Source organism: Grammomys surdaster, unplaced genomic scaffold (assembly GCF_004785775.1).
Source record: "Grammomys surdaster isolate TR1022 unplaced genomic scaffold, NIH_TR_1.0 810, whole genome shotgun sequence".
Classification (NCBI taxonomy): Eukaryota; Metazoa; Chordata; class Mammalia; order Rodentia; family Muridae; genus Grammomys; species Grammomys surdaster.
The window spans coordinates 694,148-717,541 of record NW_021605229.1 but is presented as its reverse complement, the minus strand read 5'-3'; the positions used below and the strand labels follow the sequence as shown (position 1 = coordinate 717,541).

At 46.1% G+C, this 23,394-nt stretch overlaps 1 protein-coding gene across 1 annotated transcript in view; it reads left to right on the top strand.

Moving 5' to 3' along the window:
* Positions 1-15,091: 15,091 nt before the first annotated feature.
* Positions 15,092-23,394, top strand: part of Rps6ka2 (ribosomal protein S6 kinase A2) — a 134,051-nt gene continuing 125,748 nt past the window's right edge. The window contains exon 1 of the mRNA XM_028782624.1: positions 15,092-15,226. Coding sequence (XP_028638457.1) covers positions 15,128-15,226 — 99 coding nt within the window. The 5' untranslated portion in view covers positions 15,092-15,127. The remainder of the gene's footprint in view (positions 15,227-23,394) is intronic.

Genomic DNA, 23,394 nt, shown 5'->3' with positions numbered 1-23,394 from the left:
TGCAAGAATGGGCCTCGATTGAGTTTGGGCTTCCAAACAGTATAAACCACCAGCAGTCACTAGTTAGGGAAGAACGAGGAGAAAGGGCAGCAGAGTCTCACGTACTCAGCGGGGTGCACCTGCGGGTCCCCAAATGAATGAGGGTTGAGGATGATTGACAGCAGATGGCAGGATGCTTGAATAGCAGCCAGAAGTTAGCATCACTGACATTGTCCGTGATGAGATTGGAGGATGAGCTATGTGGGTGGGCTGAACGGAAGGAGAGGCAGTAGAAGAGCCTGGGTGTGGGACCAGTGGGTTTGCCGTGAAGAGTTCAGAGGCATCCTGTGACCAGCACTCACAGTGTGAGTTGGAAGACTAAAGATGTCCAGAACCATCACAGGGCTCGGGAGCTAAGATGGGATGATCAAGCGGCCTCAGTAAGAGACTAGAGGCCACTGAGTGCTGAAAACAGAGACTTCCAAGTTGCCTACACATGGGGATGGATGAAAGACTGAGATAGCCAGTCCCTGAGTGAGAGTCACAGCTTACAAATGTATCGTCTCCCTCATCCGTTCTACTGAGTCCATCCCTAGCCAGCTACCTGGTTGTCAGAGTCGTGGTCTGCGCCTTAAGGAGCATTTTAATCACAAATATAGAAACAAACTAAGAGCTGTGATGATTGTGATCATGTGATAGAGAAATGCAAGGTGTAGTCCAAGAGGGGGTGGGAAGCAGGATTCTTGCTGGAGCCTGTGTGTGCAACTGGGAGTGCACACATGTCGTGTGTGTGTGTGTGTGTGTGTGTGTGACAGAAAGCGTGTGTGTGTGTGAGTGTGTGTGTGAGTGACGGGGGCGGCTTGAAAGGTAAAAGAAGTGGAAGCTGAAGAATATTTGCAAGCTGTTGTCTGTGTTTGTCGATTATGGCCGTCAATGTCAGTGTTCAGTCTATGATGAGAAGTTAGTTGTTAGTGGAAAGTTAGTGTGGAGAAGCCTGAATCCAGTGTGGGCTTTGGATTCGCTTAACTTACTGTCATGGGCTGGGCTAGGCTTGGGCTCCAGCTCCATTTAGATCTAGAATAGCCAGATAGTGTTCCTGAGGGAGGGGTTGGAAGGTCGCATGCCAGAGAGGGAGGGGAGGTGGGAGCCAGTGAGGAAGGAGGCAGGGCCCCTGGGAGCCTCAAGGCAGCAGACTGAAGTGGCCACACTGCAACAATGCCATCAGTGGACATCTCACAGGACTTCAAGGAAGCTGAAGCCTGGTCCTGCTGCAACCCACTCGCCCCATCGGCAGCCTTGGTGACAACTGTTCCTGCCACGTCAGCTTTGAAAGGTGACTACTTCTCTATGCTATTAAGGTCAAGTTTTTGTCAGATGTGATGTTCAATGGTTAGCCTTAAAGAATGCAGTTTAGCTTGTTGGTTTCCCAAGGTTACCATGACAACCTTCCACAAACTGGGCCACTTCAAACAATAGAGATTTATTCTCTGTGGAAGGCTGATCACAGGCTGTTCTTGGGCCAGCTTCCTCTGAAGGCTATAGGGGACATGAGCCACCCTAGTTTTTCACTTATGTGCTTTATCCAGGCCCCTCACCTACTCTCTTTCCCTGTCTCCCTCCCTCCTCCTCGCCCCTCTCTACTTATTCTTTCCCTCTGGCCTTATGAAACCACCCGCCATATTGCATTTAGGATCAACCCTACACAGTTAAAACCTCATCTTCACTTGGGTTTATCTGCTAAGACCCTGTTTCTGGTTTAGGTTATATTTACTGGTACCAAAGTGAGGACTGCCTCTTATCCTTCTGGGTGGTAGCACATGCCTCTAATCCCACCCCTGGGGAGGCAGAGGCAGGAGGATCTCTGAGTTTGAGGTCAGCCTGTTTTGCAGTGTTAGTTCTCGGACAGCAAGGGCTACACAGAGAAACCTTGCCTCAGAGGGGGAGGAGGAGGAAGAGGAGGAGGAAGAGGAGGAGGAGGAGAAGGAGGAGGAGGAGGGGAAGGAGAAGAAGGAGATGATAAATTCATGAGGCCTTTTTTCTTTTACTTTTTTCATGGTTTCAGACTATTCAAAAATTTCTAAGCTAAAATGTACCTGCAATGTTCTTTCATGCTTACTTCTTAAGTCTGAACTTAACCCAAGAAGACTGGAGATTGGCTCAGGGCACTTGTATTCCAAAGATGGAGAGGATAGATATGGAGCTTTCTCCACTGTCTCCAGAATCCTAGCTAGGTGTTCCAGGGAGGATGCCCCATCACAAAGTGAGTTATAGAAATGGCTGGGGTAGGAGCTGTCCCCTGGCATAGAACCTCAGGATGTACCACAGTGATGGTACCTGTTCCCTCTAGAAAAGTTCTTTTTAAAGAAGTACATACTATGTTTCCTTCACAGCCTAAAATTACCATTCAAGGTGAGTAGGTGACAGCAATGTACTAGTTACTGGCTTCAAAGGAAAGAGGGAGGGAGGCAGGTAGGTTCTCAAAGCCATCCCCAAATTTGTTCTCTTCCTACACTTCTTCTGCCCTGCATCAAAACTGCTCTGTGTCCAGAAAGCAGAGCATCTCTCTGGCTGTCAGGACAGATGTCCGTAGCAGGCGTTGTGTTTAGTGTTTGGAAGACAAACATAACCCGTACTCATATAGTCTCTGGTCCAACAGAAACACCCTGAGTCCAAAGTATTCACATATGAGGGGCTCAGTTCACGAGAGAAACATCTGCCAGGAGGCCTGGCAGGCTCTAGGGCCCCCTGGGAAGCATCTCTGAAGGGCAGATGTTGCAGAGCTGGTTTTGAGGAGGATTTGGTACCTCTTGTGGTGAGTGATCAAGTACCATGTGAACCATGTAGGGTAGCAGGATATATATACCTGGCAGGCACGGAGGAGCCTGGTATGTCTGAGAAGGGGAAAAAGCTCCCTGGGGTTGGAGCCCAGGGAACAAGGAAGGTGAGGTGAGGTGAACATGGGGACAAGGAGCAATCTCCGCGGCTGTACCTGGCGACTTCCACGGAGCCTGCAGAGGACTGACAGTCTTGTTAGAATTTGCAGAAAGAGAAAAGGATCCCTGGACACTGATCTGGAAATTGCTTTACGGTGTCTCTGGTAGCATCTTGATCTCATGTATGGCTGCAGTGGACACATGACCTTCATCTGTGGTTCACTGTGTGATTTCCTTAGATTAAGCTCTATGCTAACTGTAGACACAGAGCAGGGACATGTCCCAACTTGCTGTCCTCAATACCTCTGGTGGCCACCCTTGACCTTTAGTTCCTCACAATGCTTTTGATAAAACTAAGTTTTGGGGCATACCTTTGCATTGTCTTTCTTTAATTTTTAAGTTTATTTTGATTGTCGTTTTTATTATTTTCTTCCTTCTGCTCTACCTGGGCTCATTCTTCTGGAATTCCCCTTTTCTTATTTTAAGTTCTATGTTTAATTTATTGCTTCCTAATAATCATAATTCATTAATCTTTCTAGCTGAAACATTTAATGCTATAGTAGCCTCAGTCCCAATTTAATTACATGTTTTTAATATCTTAAATCCAAGCAATCTCTAATCTTCATTGTAATGTAGTATTTGATTCAATTTACCCCTTAAAGTTACCAATAATAGCAAAGTATCTTGGCTCATGTCTGTAATCCCAGAACTCAAAGTGGTTGAGGCAGGAGGATTGCTGAGCGTTTAAGGCCAGCTTGGGCTACATAGTAAGATCCAGATCAGCCTGGATTCCATCATGGTATCTATCTTGTCTCAGAAGAACAAAAACAAAAACAAAAACAAAGAAATTGCTAATCATATTAGCTATTTTTAGTTATGAAGCTAATTTTTATGCTATGGCATGGAAAATCAGTTCTAACACTAGCAATTGTTACTGTGACTATCTTCTAGAAACATTACTAATATATGCTTTGTGGCCTAACATACAACATAGGCCTTTAAAAATATATGTGTACTTGAAAAAAAATATATAGTTTAACTTGACAGTATGCGTTGTAAATGTACACTAAATCAGCTTTTAAAAAGTGATTTAATTATTCAAAAATGTGGTGATGTTTTTCCCGTTTTTTTTCCCATTTATTGAGGGAAGTGTTAACAATTCAAATGATAATGGTTGTTGGAATGGCTTAGTTGGGTTTAGCCAGCATCTTCTGAAGCTGTATTAACCAGCACATGCATATTTAAGTGATTACGTCTTCCCTGTGGCTGACTTTATCCGTGAGTAGTGACTATTTTTGTGTATTTGTGCTTTTGTGTGAGATTAATTCCTTGCCTCTTTTACTGCTAATTGAATGCTATGTCTTTTTTCCATGCTCCTGTTTGAAATTTTCCGTGGGTCTTGTTTTAGCAATATCTCTATAGCTAAGTTGAACTAGTTTAAACCAGTTTGACAATCTGTGTTTTAACTGAAGAATCTGTCACATTAATATTGATTGTAATTTTTAGTGTTTTAAAAAATATAACACTTTTTAAAATGTGAAATGTACAATTTAACCTTGTCTTTTAAACAAATTAATAATCATCCTGGCATTGCTTGGGCATAGTAGAAGGAATATGAGCTTCCAGGATGAGAAGTAAGGGCTGCTCCACCCAAGGGGCAGGCAGTGATGGGGCTACATCCACACTGTGCCCTGGCCCCACAGCTCCTAACAGGATACAGAGGGACTAGAGGGATGCTGGGCTCACACCAAGCTTAGGGGACATAGTAATTTTGGGCACATGGTAAGTTAGCCTCCTCTTGTCCTAGAGAGAACTGTGACTTTGTGTCTCCAGGCTGCCTCTGCATACCATCCTGAGAAATGACAAGTAGGGTGCAGAGGCACTCTGTGCATGGTCGGTAAACTCCAGATCACATCTTTCCTTCTTCCCTGACTTCACTTCTTTTGCATTTTTTCTCATGTTACACTTTTGCTTTTATTAGTGTTTACGTTGGCTCTATATTTTTATTGATTATTCTAGAAACTTTAATATATGTACTTTCACCTGAAATTATTTGGCCTCTTTATTCATCTCCAGAAAAATACAAAGACGAGCCGGGCGGTGGTGGCGCACGCCTTTAATCCCAGCACTTGGGAGGCAGAGGCAGGCGGATTTCTGAGTTCGAGGCCAGCCTGGTCTACAGAGTGAGTTCCAGGACAGCCAGGACTACACAGAGAAACCCTGTCTCGAAAAACCAAAAAAAAAAAGAAAAAGAAAAAGAAAAAAAATACAAAGACAAGGCTTGAACTCAGATCATGATCCGTCTGTATGATCTAATTTATTTTTTTATTACATTTATTTATTAATGTGTGTGTGTGCGTATGCGTGTACATGTGTGTGTGTGTGCATGCATGTGTGTGTGTCACCATTGGGGGGGGGGTGTTCATTCACTCAAAGGTGAATGTGTAGAAGTCAACTCTCATGAGGCCTGGTGATCAGACTTGGGTTGTCAGGCCTGGCAGCAAGCACCTCCACCCAGTGAGCAACCTTGCCAGCTCTGCATGTGTGAGTTTTTAAAACCAGGACTTCATTTGTAACTTGATTTAAATAAGCGCGTTATACAATATTATAATTTCTGTCTATCTAGTCCTTATGTGGTTAGTATTACTCTTAAGATTTTTATTGGTTGCATACATCCTCATGGTTCTTCTGAGCAAATGTCTTATTCATGAGAATAAGTTCTATTGCAGGGAAGGAATTTATTTCTTCAGTTTAATCTCTGCATTTTATACACATTGTTCCACTCTCTTCTGATCACGGCTCAGAGGATGAGGTCTTCCTCCTTCACTGAGAATTCAAATCTGTCTTGTTTCCTGTTTGCCTGCTTTTGTTATTCTGTGGGATTTAGGTGTGGGATTCTTTCTGTTTAATCCTCCTTGAAATGATCAGACCTTTTTAAGTAAGACCACTGGTGGGTTTTTGTAAGTAAGAGCACTGGTGGGTTTTTATCCATTTTGAAACATGCTCACCTGCTGTCTTACTTCCTTGGGTCGGTTTGACTTTTCTTTTGTCCTCTCTCACTGAAGACTGGGAGCTTACACGCTGCAGTCCCTCTGCCTCAGCTCCTTTTGTCTTTCACACTCTGCCTGTGTCAGTCTCCTTTACCAGCCTTTTCTAGGGCTTTCCTTAAACCGATGTCTTTATGTTCTAAACTGATCTCTTTATCTATTGGTCTTTTAAAAATAAATTATTATAGATTTAGTCTTCAAGTTTTACTTCTTTTAACAAACATGCTGGGTTGTTTCTTTACAACACCTAGTTTCCTTGTAATTCTTTAAATTCCCCCAGAGGCATCTGTTGAGCATATTCTGTGGGACTCTAATATAAATGTATTCGCTTGTCACCTCCGATGACAAGTGGTCACAGAGTGTCTATCAGCTCAAGATCATGAACTCATACACTCCGTGTTTATCATGGCCCGGGTTTGAAGGGGACGTGTCTTGCAAGCACATAGATGCAATTCTGAGTAAGCCTTCCATGTTCCCCACCTGGACCTTTGAAAACAAATGTTGTCCTCTTTGGCATCAGACTGGCATCCCCCCTTGTTCTTTCTGTTCGTATGCCAGGCGTGGATGTTTCCTTCAGAGTGGCCTATTCCGGGTTCTCCTGCTTGTACTTAGGGACACTATCTTTGGGATAGACTAATATCACCTCTTAGCTTGTGTAGCCCTTGGTGCTATCTCCAGATTCTCTTGACCTATGGGACAGCTACTCACACCAGACCTTGGGACCAGCTATGAGTCAAGAAGAGTGTCAAGAGGATCAGATAATGCTTTAATCAATATTGTGTGTCCCAGAAAGACTGGACCTACAAATGTCTTTGAACATATGGCTTAGAATTCCCCACTTTACCTCATCCCGGGTCCTGCCTGGAGAGTGTATGTGTGGGGTGCCACCCCCTTCCACCTTGTGGCTTTCAGAACTTCCGTTTGCTCATCTTGTCCCTGTCTTGCATGGAAGTGTTCCGTGTTGTACTGTTGATGCCTGTGAAATATTTTTAAAGGATGAAGATCTCTGTCAATAAAAAAAAAAAAAATCTATCAAGGAATTTACATTCTCTTTTGAACTGATTCCAGATTTTTTTTTTAGACCTTTCTATTATGAAAAGCTTACCTCCCCTCAAGTTACAGTACCCTTCCTGCTATAGTCTCAACCTGCTTCCTGTTTCCTGCTAGCCACCCCCCACTTCAGGGTTCCTCTATAATTCATGCCCAGACTTAGGGGTGAGAGAAAAGTCCCTTTCTCTTAGTTAACAGATTGCCCTTCTCATCTTGCTAGCTAGCGTCAGTCTTTACTGCAGCGTGAGATTCTTTCTGCCGGTCTGTTACACTGATGTGTTACAGAGATGAAGCCATATTGTACCCCAAAGCCCTTTATAGCAAGTGACTCTCTGGAGATAACGGGAGTAGAATAAAGGCCTGGGTTGTTTAGTATTGGCACAGGATGTAGGCAAAGCCATAGAAAGTTGCAGATAGAACAGGGTACCAAGGAAGGACCCAAGAGAGCCCACAGAGTGGAGGGAAGAGACAGGGAAGCCAGGAGGGGTGGCCCAGGCAGAGGCCAAGGTCTTGTCAGCATGGGTTCTGGCAGCTCACTCTTGCAGAGGATGTCAACAATAATCACAGTAATGTACAGGACAGAGCCTGTGTCCTTCAGGGGTGCCAACTGTGCTCTGAGGAGTGTCCTTTGTTTAGAAGGCATGGGGAGCTGTGGGTGGACCTGCTGGCTTGGTCAGTTTGGTGACAGGGTGGCAGGAGGTGGTGAAGGCTGTATCCAGTGAACTGTATCTGGAGTGGAGGGGTCTGAGAATGTTTGCAAGCACAGGAGACCGGCCGGAGTGACCTCTTAGACATAAGTGGAGAGGCTGGGAAACTAGGGCTGACTCTTACTTCAGGAGTGGGTCGGATTCAGTGATAGGGCCCGGTAAACTCACAACTTAAACTGAGTTTCAGCAAAGGTTGGATCATGTGATCTCAAAAGTGTAGAAATGCAAATTAAGAGCCTTCTTCCCCCTCCCTCAGCCCCCCATGCTCACTCACCCACCCTTTGCCTGCTTCACCCTGTCTGACCCTCCTCTGATGAACAGTACACCTATGCTGGCCATATCTAACTAGTGTCAAATGTCACATCTTCCCTCCCTTGGCTCTGTATCTGATTAGTCATCCTCGTGGTCTCCTGCCTGTAATCACGTTGGCACATCTTGCTTTAATTTCCGTGGACATATTGCATTTGGTCACCTTGTCATCTGCAGCAGACACCTCCCCTAGCTGAGTCACCACACATCTGATTCTGGCTCTGTTGCCTTGGACTGACGTGAGTTTCTTTGTGATTTGTGATTAGGGAAAGCATGCCTGTGTTCCTTGGTCCCAAGACTGAGGGATTCTCTGCTCCCTGGCTTTCTCTAGAACAGCAGTTCTCAACCTGTGAGTCATGACTCCGCTGGGGATCAGCTGACCCTTTCACAGGGTCAGTTATATTAATGCATATCAAATATATATATATGTATGTTAGATATATGCATATATATTATATATTAGATAATATGCATATATATTAATATGCATATTAGATATCTTGCATATTGACAGGTATTTCTCTGCTGGTGAAATGAACCAATTCAAGCAAGGTTAGATTATATTAAAGGTAGGTTTATTGGGAAGCTGCAAGTTTACTGGCCCCAATGATTGCGGCCAGGAGAGTCGCCATAAGGAAGAAGGGGAAGGGGAAAGAGAGAGAGAAGGGGAGCTTAGGCAGAGAGAGAAGAGAGACACTTAAACATCTGGATTATATAGGGAGGAGCCTCTGGGCGAAAGGGCAGCCCACCCCCTGGCCTGGCAAGTTCATGGTTGGGGGCAGGGTATGCCAGGTAGGGACTGAGGGATGCTGGGAGAACCTGGAGGCTCAGTCTGTTTTGATACATAAAGTATGCACCTCAGTCCCTTGTCCCAGGTTGGAAACCAAACACATATCAGATGTTCGAATTGCCATTTATAACAGTAGCAAAATTACAGTTATGAAGTAGCAAGGAAGTAATTTTATGATCAGGATTCACCACTGTTGTATTGTAGGGTTGAGAACCACTGGGCTAGAGAATGCGTGAGTGTGCCCGCGGGCACAGCTTGTTTCTGTTTTCTGCCTGAGCTTTGTCCATGGAGTCTTCACACTGACAATGGAAAGGCTGGATGGGCCGGCTGTTCTCATGTTTCTTACCTCCCCCATTATCTCCAGAACAGAGGCTACTGAGCTTCACACATCCAGGGTCCAAGAGGAAAATCAGGGCCTGAGCCCGGTGCCAGGAAGGGTGGCAGGCATTACGCAGGAGGCCCAAGGGCCTTTGTGTATCGAGGAGTTGGAGTTCTATCTACTTTGCGAAGGGCCTGTGAAGACTTCAGCAAGGAGTGCAGAACCATTCATATCTGACTCAGAGCTCACTGCTCCCAGTGTGGTGTGGACAGGTGGTACGTTCTCAGGGCGGCCGAGGACAGCATCAGCTGTGTAGGGCTAGCATGGAAGGCTGAAGATGCTCACGGTTAGATCTGCCAGGACGGTTTCCTCAAAGTCCCGTATGCAAAGTCTATCCAGAGCTCTGTGCCTTGGGGCCCTCCGCCCTCTTCCCTCCACATAGCACCTGGCATGTAAGCTCAGCAGATGGAGTGGTCTTTGGGACTGTGCCTTCTGGCTCTTCAGCCTGTCCTCACTGTCATCTAGCCAATATGACCTTGTCTTCTGGGGTGAACACAGAGGCTGCTTCTTGTCTCTCAGCTGAAACAGAAGCTTTTTTCTGAGGCTTCCTGGGCTTTGCCCACCATGCAGATATACCTTGTGAGTACAACCTGGGCTCCTCTTCCCTTTGTCTCCAAGCTTGGCACTGGGTGGGACACAGCAGCAATCAATGGAGACAGGATGATGACACTGCAGCTCTCAGTAGAAGCTGTCACTCTTTAGTCACCATGTTTCTTCTCCCTACGCCACAGTCAAACCTATGCAGGAACAACCTGATTAATAATTTGGGAAACGCAAAAATGAACTCCTAACACACAGGTGTCCCCGCCAGAGGCAGTTGGGTCTCAGTATACTACAGTTGGTTTTTGCAATCCTGGCTCTTATTTAAATTTCGATTTCATCTCCCTCATAGTTTTTAAATTGTCACCGTCAGTCCTTGATTATTAGATACTATTTACCACATTTTTAAGGAAGCTTCATATTGAAGTGTGAAAATAATCCCAACCTTTAACAAAGGGGCGTGCCCATGGGGGAGCTGTGTTTTCTACTGCTCAGAAGTCACATGGGGTTTTGTTTTCTACAGCCCAGTTACTTTGTATCGAACACAGATGACATGGAAGCTGTGGCATTGTAGGGAGCCGTGGGAATTTACTATGCATGGAGGAGGACGAACATGAAGGCGGAGCTTGGAATGCTGGTGTGCCCAGGAGCTGCCCTCTATCCTTGCACACGTCCTGCCCATCCCTGGAACACTGTAGCTTATTCTCTACCCAGACACTCTCATACCAAGTTGCCACACATCTCTTTTATAGAAATGGTTTCCACTTTCCAAGGAATTTTCTACTCTGCACCCCATTTGTTGGCAAGAAAACATCCTAAAATGAAGATGCATTCCTGTGTGTACCATCCGCTGCTGCTGCTGCTGCTGCTGCTGCTTCTTCTTCTTCCTCTTCTCCTTCTTCTTCTTCTTCTCCTTCTCCTTCTCCTTCTCCTTCTTCTTCCTTCTTCTCCTCCTCCTCCTCCTCTTCTTCTTCTTTCTTCTTCTCCTCCTCCTCCTCCTCTTCCTCCTCCTCCTCCTCCTCCTCCTCTTCTTCTTCTTTCTTCTTCTTCTCCTCCTCCTCCTCTTCTTCTTCTTCTTCTTCTTCTTTCTTTCTTTCTTTCTTTCTTTCTTTCTTTCTTTCTTTCTTTCTTTTGGTTTTTTGGTTTCTCTGTGTATATCTCTGGCTGTCCTGGAACTCACTCTGTAGACCAGGCTGTCCTGGAACTCAGAAATCCACCTGCCTCTGCCTCCCAAGTCCTGGGATTAAAGGCATGTGCCACCACTGCCTGGCTGGTTGCTTCTTATAATGTCTCCTTTGTTTGGGGGGAAAAATGTCTTTCAACTCTCACTTCTTGAGCTCCTGCTTTGGCCACACACAGTAAGACCAGGATCTCCAGTGTTTTCCTTCCCAGGTTATAGGGTGCTTTCTCTCTCCATCCCTCTCTCTTCTTACCTGGTCCACATGCTCTACACACCTTTGCTCTTTTCGCCTCCGGAGGGACCAGGCGTGTGCTAGTCTTCCTCAGAAGCTGGTATGTACCCTTGAGTCACAGAATGCTCATTTTTTTTTTTTTTTTTTTTTGGTTTGATTTTTCGAGACAGGGTTTCTCTGTGTAGCCCTGGCTGTCCTGGAACTCACGCTGTAGACCAGGCTAGCCTCGAACTCTCGAACTCAGAAATCCGCCTCCCTCTGCCTCCCAAGTGCTGGGATTAAAGGCGTGCGCCACCAACGCCTGGCAGAATGCTCATTTTCTGACAGGTCTTCCCAGTCTGTGGTTGTCTGGAGAGAGAACACAGTACAGGGGCTCGAGACCAATCTGTGTCCTGCCTGGGGGTGAATTCACATCCGTTACTCTCTGGTTCTACTGTACAGCTAGTCACAAGTCCACTGCATTTTCTCCCACAATAGTCTATCAGTATTACAGCTATTGAAATAACATTAAATACTTTTCACAAAAAAAAATTTAGATTTGATATCTGGACATATGTAGATAAACCAACCGAGCAAAGAATGAACACCTTGCTTTATATTATTGAGTTCTGTTCCTTCAGCTGAAAAACAGAAAATTTAGTTAATAGAAAGAGTTCTTTTTCCCAAGGAAATAGTTCTCAAGGAAGGTTGCCCACAGAACTGGTTAATGCAGCAGCTTAACAGGATGATTAGAGAACGTGCATCTCCTCGTGTTTATCTACATCATGCTTAGCCTGACAGCTGGGTCCCTCGTGGCTCCAGGATAGCTGTGCAGCTCTAAAAATCATGTTGGCATCCAGAGACAGACGAGCCCCTTCCTCTGTTTTGACTCTCTTTTATTCTCTCACCCCGTGAATGGAATTGGTATCCAATGGGCTGTTTTTCCTTCCAGCCCTAAGCTCCTGGAATAATGACTCAGACTCAAAAAATATTTACAAATACCTAGGCCATATAGTTAGGCTTGTTCCCTGACTAGCTAATAACTTAACATAACCCATTAATACGAATCCACATTCTGTCACATGGCTGGTTACCTCTGCTCAGGTACCATGCATCTGTCCTCCTCAATACTCCCCAGAGACCCCTTCCATGTCTAGTTCTATCCCAGAATTCTTTCTGTCTTTTGGATGTCCCACCTTCCAATCTACTCTTTCTTATAGACCATAGTTTTTAATTGACAGGTGATGTATCCATACAACACACACAATACTCAATACTCTCTCTATGTGTAATGGCTTCTCTTCAATATATTCCTCCTATGTCAGTGCCCTCACTTGGCTTCCCTACATCATTAGTCATGAATCTCCTTCTGCCTGTTCCTCCTGCTTGAGATGATTGAGTTCCCCCTTTCCCTCTTAAGTTTCCTGAGCTGGGGGACACAGGCATGTGAAGGCATGGCCAACCAGTTGGCCAATCTGCTTTCTTCTAATTTCCATGAGGCTTTACCTGGTTGTTTCTGAGGCATCACCTCCTCAGTCCTCAGCACTCATTCTGTCTTAAGGGGAGGAAGATTGCACTGTAAGCCAATATCCCTCCCCCTTCTTAATGTGTGGTACTCACTGCAGATGTGCCCTGACAAATTCCAGGGCAGGCCTGACATCCAGAGAGGGACTGGAAACACTGAAGTCTTCACAGCAGTTGCCTGGGTAGTAGTATCCCTGTGCAGAACAGCTCTATGCCTTTCAGTGGGTTCCAGCTACTGAACTCCTTCTCCAGGTGACATGGCCTTTGGCAAAGTGCTAAAGCCACAGGAAGTGAGCCTGGTTCTAGGTGGACAGAGCTGATGCCGGAATGTTTTCCTCAGCTTGAGGCATTCTTGTCTTCTCCCTAAATCTCACTTTGGCTATTCCAGCTGAGCACTCTTGGCTGTGCTTGGCCGTTGCTGCAGCCCTCCACCCTAGCTTTGGAACGTAGCTTCCCTTGCTTGCTTTTGAGCTTCATTTCCAGTGTTTTGGAGACTTTCTGGCTGGCCAGAGTTTTTTTTATTAAATTGCAAGCGATCTCAGAAGTGATGAGCTTCTGAACCTAGTTGACATGGCTCAGGAGGGTCCCTAAATATAGAAAAAGAGCCAAGATCAGTTTCTTGGGGGTGAAAGCAGAGTGATCAGAGAGACCACTAACTAATGTGAGCCAGAGGGCTCTGCCCTCACCTCTCCAAGGCCTTTCCAATTCAGGAGTCCCAGGAACCAATCCTCCGTAGAAGTTTATGACTAGGTACTCTAATTGCTAAAGTCTCCTTGAGGAAGGACCAGGCCCTGCCCTCAGGCAATGTAAAATAATAAACATTCCAAGAATAACTGAAAAGCCTTGCTTAGAGGAAGTAATCTTAGCCCACCCTCCTGATTTTATCCTCAGAAGGCCCCTCAGGGAACTCAGGCATCACAGAGAGATACTGTGGTCAAGTCATAAGTCACAAGCCAGTGTATACTGCCTCAGCTGAAACTGCAAACCCTTACACTGCAGGCAGCCTATCTCTGCAGGCAGCCCCAAGCCAGTAGGATAGCACTCCCTAAAAGCCCTCTCTAGATGGGACTGACTCCTGATCCAGGTGAAATTAGCTCTTTGATGTCTTCCATGACACGGTGGGTTCCCCAGCATGTTGGATCTTCTGATTCCTGTGTCTTTTATGACTACCCCTAGTCTGGGTGGGAAAGTGTTGAGAACTGCCTGGTGGGCTGCATTTCGTGCAGGAGAGGCAATCTTATTTTCTCCAGAGTGGCCACAGATGCAGAAGTCAGGCCAAGGGAACTGTGCTTAGGTACCCTCACGGGCCTGCTTCTCTTCTCTAATCTGTTTCTACTCTGCCACGGGCGTAGGACTTTATTAACCGCAGCCTTTGTGTGTGTGTGTGTGTGTGTGTGTGTGTGTGTGTCTAGGAAGGATCATTTGTACTTAGGTTAAAGCAAGCTCTGATTGCTCCCTCAGATTGGGACTCAGGATGTTCCTGCTGCTGGCCCTGATAAGTCATCTGTGTGGATAATTGTCTATAAATGGAGCCGGAGGTCACAGAGAGCGGATGTGAGCCTTTGTTCTCAGCTGCTGGCCCCGACCACGTGAGGCGTCCTCACCGAGAGGAGAAAGGCCGCTGACACTGCGAAGCAGGCGGGGTCGTCTCCCAGTGGTTCCCCAATAAGCAAAGAATTGCAGGGACGAGCTGTAGGACTGACCCCAGTGTAGCGCTTTGTGGGTGCTTTTTTCTAGCTTGCTAGGTCATTACAGTTTTGCTCTGCGAAGAAATGCAAGATGCTAAGCGTGGAGTCTAAGTAGACAGAGGTGTTCGGAGAAGAACTCAACAGCTCGGACAGATGAGGCCGGGAGACAGGACAGGAGCAGCACGCCTCAGCCAGGAGCGGCTGATTAGGCACACAACGGACGTGGGCGCTGATTGGCGGCCGTGGCAGTGGGCGGGGCGATAATGCACCCACTGTTCTCTGAGGGCAGGAGTAGTAGGAGAGGGAGGAGTAGGCAACGGCACTGATTGGAAGGGGTGACGGGGACAACGCCCCTGGGCAGGATGGCTGGTGATGATTGGAGACTATGGTGTTGGGCGGGGTGAAGGTGGGGCTATCCGAAGTGGGTTTTCCGACTGAAGGTGGAAAAAAGAGCTACTGCTGCGGGCACTGATTGGTGGGTGGGCGTGTAGGCGTGGCAGAGAGGCACACTCTGGTTGGTCGCAACGACGCTGGGTGTAGTCTATGGGCGGGGCATGCTGCCGGGAGCTGGTACTCCTGGCCGGAGGCAAAGGCGCCGCGGGAGTGATCCTGGGGCCCGGGCCCGGTGGCCGGCGCGGCCTGCCCTTTGTGCTTACAGCCCGCATCCGCGCCTAGGGCCGCCGCGTCGGGCTCCCCGGCGCGCGTGCCCGCCAGCGCGCTGCCTAGCCTGGGATGTGCCGGGGATGCGCGCCCACCGGCCCTGCGGCTCCTGGCAGCTGGGCGCGGGGCGATGGAACTGAACATGAAGAAGTTCACGGTGCGCAGGTTCTTCTCCGTGTACCTGCGCAAGAAGTCGCGCTCCAAGAGCTCCAGTCTGAGTCGCTTCGAGGTAAAGGCCCTTCGCGGGAACGCGCAGGATGCGGGTTCCCGCTGCTCCTGGAGTGGGCATGTAGAGCCCCAGGGCGTGCGGCTACAGTCCGGTGCATCATCACCCCAGACCCGAGCCAGCTGTGGGAAGTTATTTGAAAACTGGTCTAGTTGTCATGAAAATCTATCAAATCGACTCCAAGTGTTAGCACTTTATAACAACTGCACAGAGCGAGTCCTTGCTGCGATTGAAGTTAACCTCAGTGAATTTCTCTCTAGTGCCCCTGTGTGCACAGGATTCGGGGTCACTCCCTAGAAAGGCTTTAGAGGAGGGGTGCGGTCAGTTCAGCTGGGTTGCCGCGTGGTGTGGTATTGCTCTGGGAGGCTCCACATGAATCCCAAGTTTTGTAGCCTCAGGCGCCTGCCGGTCCTGCCTTGGGTCTGGCTGTGTGGATCAGGGTATTTGAGATCAGTGTAGAGCTGACCAAAGCAAGTCGGGAGGACTCTGCACTCTGGCGCTCCTAGGTGATGGAGTGCCTGACGCAATTCCCCGGAGCCTGGGCTTTGAGATAGATTGGCTCTGAAACCCGAGGGATGCCGGAAAATCTTGACCTTTGCAGTTCCCACATCTTCCGTGTCCGGTCGTCTTTGATTTTAACGATGGCTTTCATTTCTAACTAGCAACTAAACTCTATCCCATCCCAGTGCTCAGACCATGTTGTTGAGTCCATAGATGGCAAAGCTGTAACCCGCCTAAGTGAAGTGTGTGAGAGAAAAGTTGACAACTGACCTAGAGGTTTCACGGAACATTGATGTCCCTGCTTCAGCGCAGGCCTATATGGAAGTGTGTGTGTGTGTGTGTTTTCTCCAATGTGTGGTTAGGAACAATATCACAGATTTCATGTTGAATTTCTTTGTCTCAGCCGTAGTATGTTACACACAGGTGAAAGTCTCTGTGATGATCAAGAGACCTTTTAAGACCAGGGAGTTGCTTGTTTGAAAAAGTTTCTGTTGCTAAATTCCAGCTCAGAATTGAAGAGAGTAGAGCGGTTCTCAGAGAGCAAATCACCGATTTTGGACAAAGACAATTATTGGTCTGGTAATGAGGAGGGGTATTTAAAATTAATGATGAGAGAAATTGAGCAAAAAAAGTTCATTTTTTTCCCCCGAGATTCTGCAAAAATCTAGCTAACAAAAACAAAAATTAGAGAAGTATTACCTTCCCACCAGATGTGTTTTTATCTATTTCCTCACAACACTAAGTTTGTTATGCTGTTCCTTGTCTCTGAGTTGTTGATCTTGCTCCTTCACTGCTGTGAGCAAACCCTAGGTGCCATTTATAGAGGAGTTGGAGGGACCTGAGTGTTACAGAAGCCTGTGTGCTGATTCAGCAAGAGAACTGGACTGAGCTATGGAAAGGCCTCAAATACAGTGGTGGACAAGGTGCGCGTATGTTGGGGGCAGTAAAAGTAACTCTGTGTGTGTGTGTGTGTGTGTGTGTGTATGTATGACAATGCTAAGACCTGTATATGTGTGTGAATAACATTCCTAAGACCTGTGTATGTGTGTGTGTAAATAATATTCCTAAGATCTGTATGTGTGTGTGTGTGTGAATAACATTCCTAAGACCTGTGTGTGTATGTGAATGACATTCCTAAGACCTGTGTGTTAATAACATTCCTAAGACACCTATGCAAACCTGTAGATATGCAGAAGGTCAAACTGATGAAAAAGGGGGCAGAGAGCTGGCCCACCAAGTGAAGGTGCTTGCTGCCAAGCTGAACAACCTGGGTTCAATCCCCAGGGACTCACATGGTAAAAGGAGAAAACCGAATCCCACAAGTTGTCCTCTGATCTTCGTATATAGCAGTGTGTTGCAGTTGTGTACACACACACACACACACACACACACACACACACACACAATTTTGAAAGGCTCAGAAAGCAGTGGATTCCCTCACTAAGTTGAGTGCCCCCTGTGGTGTGTGTGATGCTGTTCTAGGTGCTGATGCACAGACAGGTGGTTATGGGATCAGCTCAGATGCATAGATGGGTGCTGTACAAATGCCCCCCTCAGTTTTCTACCATTTGATGTCTGTGAAAACCCACTTAGCATGCGCTGCTGTCCTTAGTCTATTTAACATGGGGGAAGACCCTGAGCAATGAAGGGTCTGTTAAAAGCTTCCCCATCTTTCTGTAGTCATTTGTTAAGAACCTGTGTGGGTTCAGGCTGGTTTTGGACAATGCAGATTGTAAATAATGCCAAAGAGGTTCTGGCCTCGGGGCACCCCGCTCAGCCAGGACCACACATAGCTGGCTCTGTACGCTCATCCTGTAAGTTTCAGACAGTTTCACATTTCTCCAGGTACCTTTCCATTCCTTGGTAGATAGATAGCTGCTTATGGACCAAAGAAGAGTCCATCCAAAAAATGTAAAACTCAGCTGGAAGGTCTGTCAGAATTTTGAGGTTGAGAGATGGTTCATAAAGTATTGAACACTGTCGTGCTTTTCTTTATTGGGACAAATAAAAAAGGCAACTCACTGTACAGAAATTCTTCGTCGTTCTTTGAAAATTGTTCTTAGGCTACACAGAAAAACTATACATCTTTGTTTTTGCAACTTGAAGCCTAACGGTATAAATAGAAAATCAACAGCAAGTTTGGAGCAGTATTATCTTTGTTAAAAATGACTTAACATGTAGTTTAAAATTGATTTTAGTTTTAGAACATGGGCTGTGGGACCAAGTTACCTAATCATGTATGGAAGCATGTTGTGAATTTCAGTTTAAAATAAATCTCATTTAAATATTTTTGTCTTATATTGGTATTGACCTAGGTGATCTGGCCAGGTGGTCCACTCGGGCACATACGTTTCAGAGACTTTTGAAGGGAATCTGGGAGCCTTGTATAGCCTTTGTGGCGTGCCCGGAGGGCACAGGAGTGAGTTGTTACCATTACCTCATTCCAGGGTCTAGCTACAGATGAGGAAGTAGAGTCTAAGGAGGCCCCATCTCCTGTGTTGGTCTAAAGAATATCCCTCATGTAGGAGCAGGGGACTGTTGTTCTCAGTTTTAGCCATTTCTGGCTCTGTAGCCATTGATGTATTCAGGCACGCAGGAAGCCATTGCCACTGTAAAAAGGTAATTACTCTACAAAATATTTTGGAATGTGCTTCATAGCCTATTTTTTTTTTCTCTGGAAAACCTTTTCTGGAAGCTAGACAATTCTAAGTGGATCTGACACGTGCACTCAATTAAATTCACACTTCTCCTTTGACTAGAGAGGCTATTAACCTCTGTAAGCCTCTTCTTTCTCAACCACAAGACAGAAAAGATAGATACTGTTGGGGTTAGGGAGTGATTGTATGGAAAGACAAACCAGAGTCTGGGTGATCAAACTTCCCAGTCACTGTTAGCTGTTGATACTGATAAAGTGTACCTGGGTTTATCAATGGCTTTCATATCACCCAGTGTCTATCGACTGCACGGCTAGTGTTGTCCCCGAGATACAGGCAGGCCTTGCTTGGTAACCAAAAGCTCCCATGCCCTTCCTGCCTGGCAGGGGGAAGGTCAGCTGCCCACAGGATAGGATGGCCATGTTTGCTCAGATGGAGTTTCCACTTCCTGGCTGGAGTAACTGTGCTCCTCTTATCGCCGGTGTCTGCCCGTGAGTCAGCTGCACTTATCCATGGATCCATTTCCCACGTGGGTTGCTTTGCCCTGAGCTAGAGTGGCCATTAAAGCACAGAGATGTTTCAGTGTCCCTTTTCACCTCAGAGCTGGGCAGGAAGGTATCTGAAGCCCCAGTGGAGACCCCAAAGGTGTGATCCTGGTGTATACACCCAGTTTATAGTCTCTCCAGGGGCAGTAAAGGTTTCTAATTAATGTAAAATGATTGATTTGCTAAAAGTCCGGATCTCACCTGTTGACTAAAGGTATGGATATGCAGAGTCAGCTTGCTTGTGGAATAGCCCGTCTCTTGGTGTTACCGAGACCAGGGAGATCTCTGATCTGTTATTTCAGCCATTTTAACCAAAACTGAGATTTCTGTCAAATGATAGTCTGTGAGAAACAAGGAGAGGAAAACAAATGGGATTTGTGGTGGTGATAAACTTCAGGATCCTGTTTATTTATTTTCCCCATCGTTTAGTTTTGAGAAAAATCTTAGTATGTGTCACATGTTCTGAGCTAAACAATTAGGATATAAAACTATTGTCTTTGCCTCAAAGGAACTTAGTATCTAGAGACAGTGGCCAAGAAATCAACAGAAACCTGTTCTTGGGGTGTAAGTCATGTGAATTTCAATGAACGGACTTAGGTGGTTTACTTAGATCAGTTGCTGGTTTGTTATCAAAGGTTGTCTGTGTTCATAGGACTGTATCTTCATCGCTCAACTCTTTAAGAAAAACATGGTGTCCCAATCACGTAAATATTAAGAAGGGAGCTGGCGTAAATGTCAGGCAGGCCTCCAGCTGCGGTTAGAAACAGTTCTTATTCTTGGTGATCAATAGATAAGTACATAAGTTCTTCTAGTTCAGATAGTTTCAAAGAAAATAAGTTTTTTTTTTCTTTTTGGTTTTTGGAGACAGGGTTTCTCTGTGTAGCCCTGGCTGTCCTGGAACTCACTCTGTAGACCAGGCTGGCCTCGAACTCAGAAATCCACCTGCCTCAGCCTCCCAAGTGCTGGGATTGAAGGCGTGCACCACCACTGCCCGGCTAGGAAAATAATTTTTAATTAAAATAATTTTTAAGTACTCACAGTAAATACCCAAGAAATTCTGTTAATACTTGAGTATTAGGTTTTGACAACCAGGAAGAAGACAGACAGACAGACAGACCAGCAGGCCACAAATAAGAGTGGCCATGTTAGTAAAGGTCATTTGCCCATTTATCCTTTACTGTGTTTCCTAGACACAACAGCTAATTCTTTCCCTGTGCTCACTGTGCCTGGAATGCGCCCTATCTTTGTAGGTTTCTCCCCTCCACATACTTACTTTCTTGACATTAAAGAAATTTATCAGAATATTTTTGTTTACTCAAAAATACACATAACCAAACTCTTGAGATTTTTCTAGTTCTCCTTTGGCCGTGTCTATGACCATGGTCACAGTGGCGGTGACCATGGTGTCACCACGGGGAGGCCACGGAGTGACTGATGCTCACTCAACTCTTTGTTCCTTCCTCTTGAACTCTGAAGTAGAAGACTGAAACAAGGGAACATTAAATAAAAGTTGGGACATCTGTCCCCTGACGTCCAGTTACATAGGGGTCTCTCTCTTTATCAGATGTGATGGATGGATGGTACTTCCTCAGATATGGTGACTGTATACTCAGTAGGAGAGGAAGAAACCTTCTGAGGCAGTTTCCATAGCTACAGCTGCAGGGAGGAAGCGGGAGGTGGCCAGTGTCATTGCCTCAGTCCTGTATTTTGAATGCTGTTGGTGGAGAGAGGGCCCCTTTGAGGTGGGGGAAGCTGAGGACGAGTTTATTCATGGGAGGTGGCATCTAGGAGTTTAGCCAGAAGAAAATAGAAATAAAATCTATATTTATATATAAATAATATCTATTTAATAACACACATATAAAACAAAGCACATTTATGTATAAAATAATATAAAATAAATATTATATAATTAAGTGTAAATAATATTTATTTATATTATATTTATATAATTATGTAAATTACATAAATTATAAATACAAATACTTATATTACATAATATATTATCAATATATATTTTATATGTATCTATATATTTATATCTATATATCAATATAGACATATCTATATATTTACCCCCACCAAGATTCCGTGCTGTTCTCGGGAATGATCTACGCTTACTTTGTTATAGGGCCATGTTTTGTTGCTTCTTTCTTGGCACCCTGTTTGTTGATATGTTTTCACTTATTAAAGCTGTTGAGTTGACCATGAGGAAATTGCTAAGAAGTAAGGTTTTAAGCTCCTGGGTCAGATCCAGATGTAGGCAGTGCCCCTGTCTGATGCCCAGCTGTGGAAGGCACTGTTTATGCTGACTGGTAAGTAAGTGAGGATGAAGCCATGGTAGTGTGGCTGTCAGTAACAGGAGGAACCTCCCCCAGGGCTCAGCAGGTAAATGTGCAGGAGCTGCACTTGTGTGCTACTAAACAGGGAAGAAACAGTGTGCCAGGCCATGAGGGATGTGTGCCTTTGCTTAGCTGGCTATTTGCATAGTTCCTTGAGGTCTGTTAAAAGACATAACAATACCACAGGTCATGGAGACCTGCATAATCCCAGCTACAGCTTGCAAAGGTCCTCAGACTCTGTCAGCAGCTGCACTTCCAGCGGTAGAGGAAGTTCTGCACCCCTGGGGCCCACTGTGTCCCCCATGAACGCCTGCTGTGAGCATGCCTAGACCTCTCTGGCTAGCTGCCTGACTACCTTGCACTTCCTGTTTTCTTGCCTTCCGCTGGATCACTTCCTTAATCCTTTGGATTACCTGTCTGTTCAACTGCAAAAAGCAGCTTGCTTTGTAGTGGTGGTACCTTAGGCCTCCAGAGGTCAGAGATGAATGACATAGGCCAGTGAGGGAAGATCTGTACTGGCTATTCCATGGGACTATACCCAGATACTAGCCAGACCCTCTGTCCAGAGCTGCCATTATACAGTTCTTGCCAGCTTCCTCTACCTTCCCACTCTGAGTACACATTTCTTTCAGATTAGTATCGTCACTAGAGAGTTGGCTTTCTTAGGTTACAGTGTTAAGTTTCTTTAGGATGAAGGTTTAGGGCTGGCGACACAGCTCACGTGGTAGAGAGAGCATCCCAAGGGTCCTGGGCCTGACCCTCTGTACCTCTTAAAAGTAGGTGTGACTCACGTCTATAATCCCAGTACTGTAAGTCCAGAAGGCAGAGGCAGGAGGATCAGGGGTTCAGGCTCACCCTTGGCTGTATAGAGCTAAAGTCCAGTCTGGGGTACGTGAGGCTCTATCTCAAAAAGGAGGAGATTTAGTATTTGTATCTGTCATTTGCAATCTCTTTCTGTCTCTGTCTGTCTGTCTGTCTGTCTGCCTGCCGTCTGTCTGTCTGTCTGTGTAAGTTGAGGGATGGTGGCAAGGTGTGAAGCCTTGGCAGAAATGCACTAGCTTCCTGGGAAGAAAAGTTGAAAATCCAGGAGATCAGGACATCAATCAAGGGAATGAGCAGGTCACTATTGGTTGGGACCGGGAAAGAGCTAAGTCAAGGAGCTGAAGCCCACAGAAGGTTTGTGTGCCTCTGGGGCTGTCATCCAGTCTGGGCTTTAGATAGACACTTGCCTGTGTAGATCTGGAACCTACTGTAGTGGGCAAGTGCTCTCTACTGCAACATGAGGCTTTGTGGGATGGGTGGGACAACCCCTCCTGCACATAGATGGGCTGTGCTCTTGTGTTTCACTTAGTAAGTGGGTAGCTGAGATTATAATAGAAAGAGAAGTGGCTTCTATTTGGGAATGGCTGTGGTGGGGGCTAGTCTGAGTGTTTGGGAACAGGATAGAGGGCCTTTCAAGAATGGACGTTGGTGGACAGCCTACATGTCGGTGCTTACATCTAGGCATCCTGTGGGGCATTAGTGTCTTTATAAGCACAAAGAGGCAAGGATGCAGATTGTTAGGAAACTGCCCGAGTGGGTTGAGAAGATGCCTGGAGGGGCCCATGTGGGGGAGCCGGGGTGGAATAATGGAGTGTAGTGTTCAGGAGGGACACAGGAGCCCACAGGTGTGCTCTGAATGCTCTTAGGAGCCACCAGACCCTGCACATGCTCATGTGGGCACTGGTAGCCAGAAGCTTCTTGTGAAAACAGGAAACCCAGAAGATCTGGTACAGGGTATCGCTGTAACTCACGACAGGCTTGCAGAGATGCGCTGAGACCTCTGGAGCTGGTAAATGATTCTCCATTGTGTGGTTGACGTTGAAAGGAAAGAAAAACAGACGGAAACAGACAAAAAATGTTTATTTTTAGGACACCTTCAGCTTTTGAATTCTGTTTAGTCAGTTGTCACGGCGGAACATGGGACAGATGGGCTACTGGACTGAAGGCAGCAGTGGTTGCTAACTGTCTTCGTCTCAGGGAGTCCCAGAGTCAGCACAAGGTTGAGTGTGAGTTCTGTTTGTAAAATGTTGCCATGCAGAACACAGGAATTTTGGTGTGTGACTCAGTGGAAGGATTGCAGAACCTAC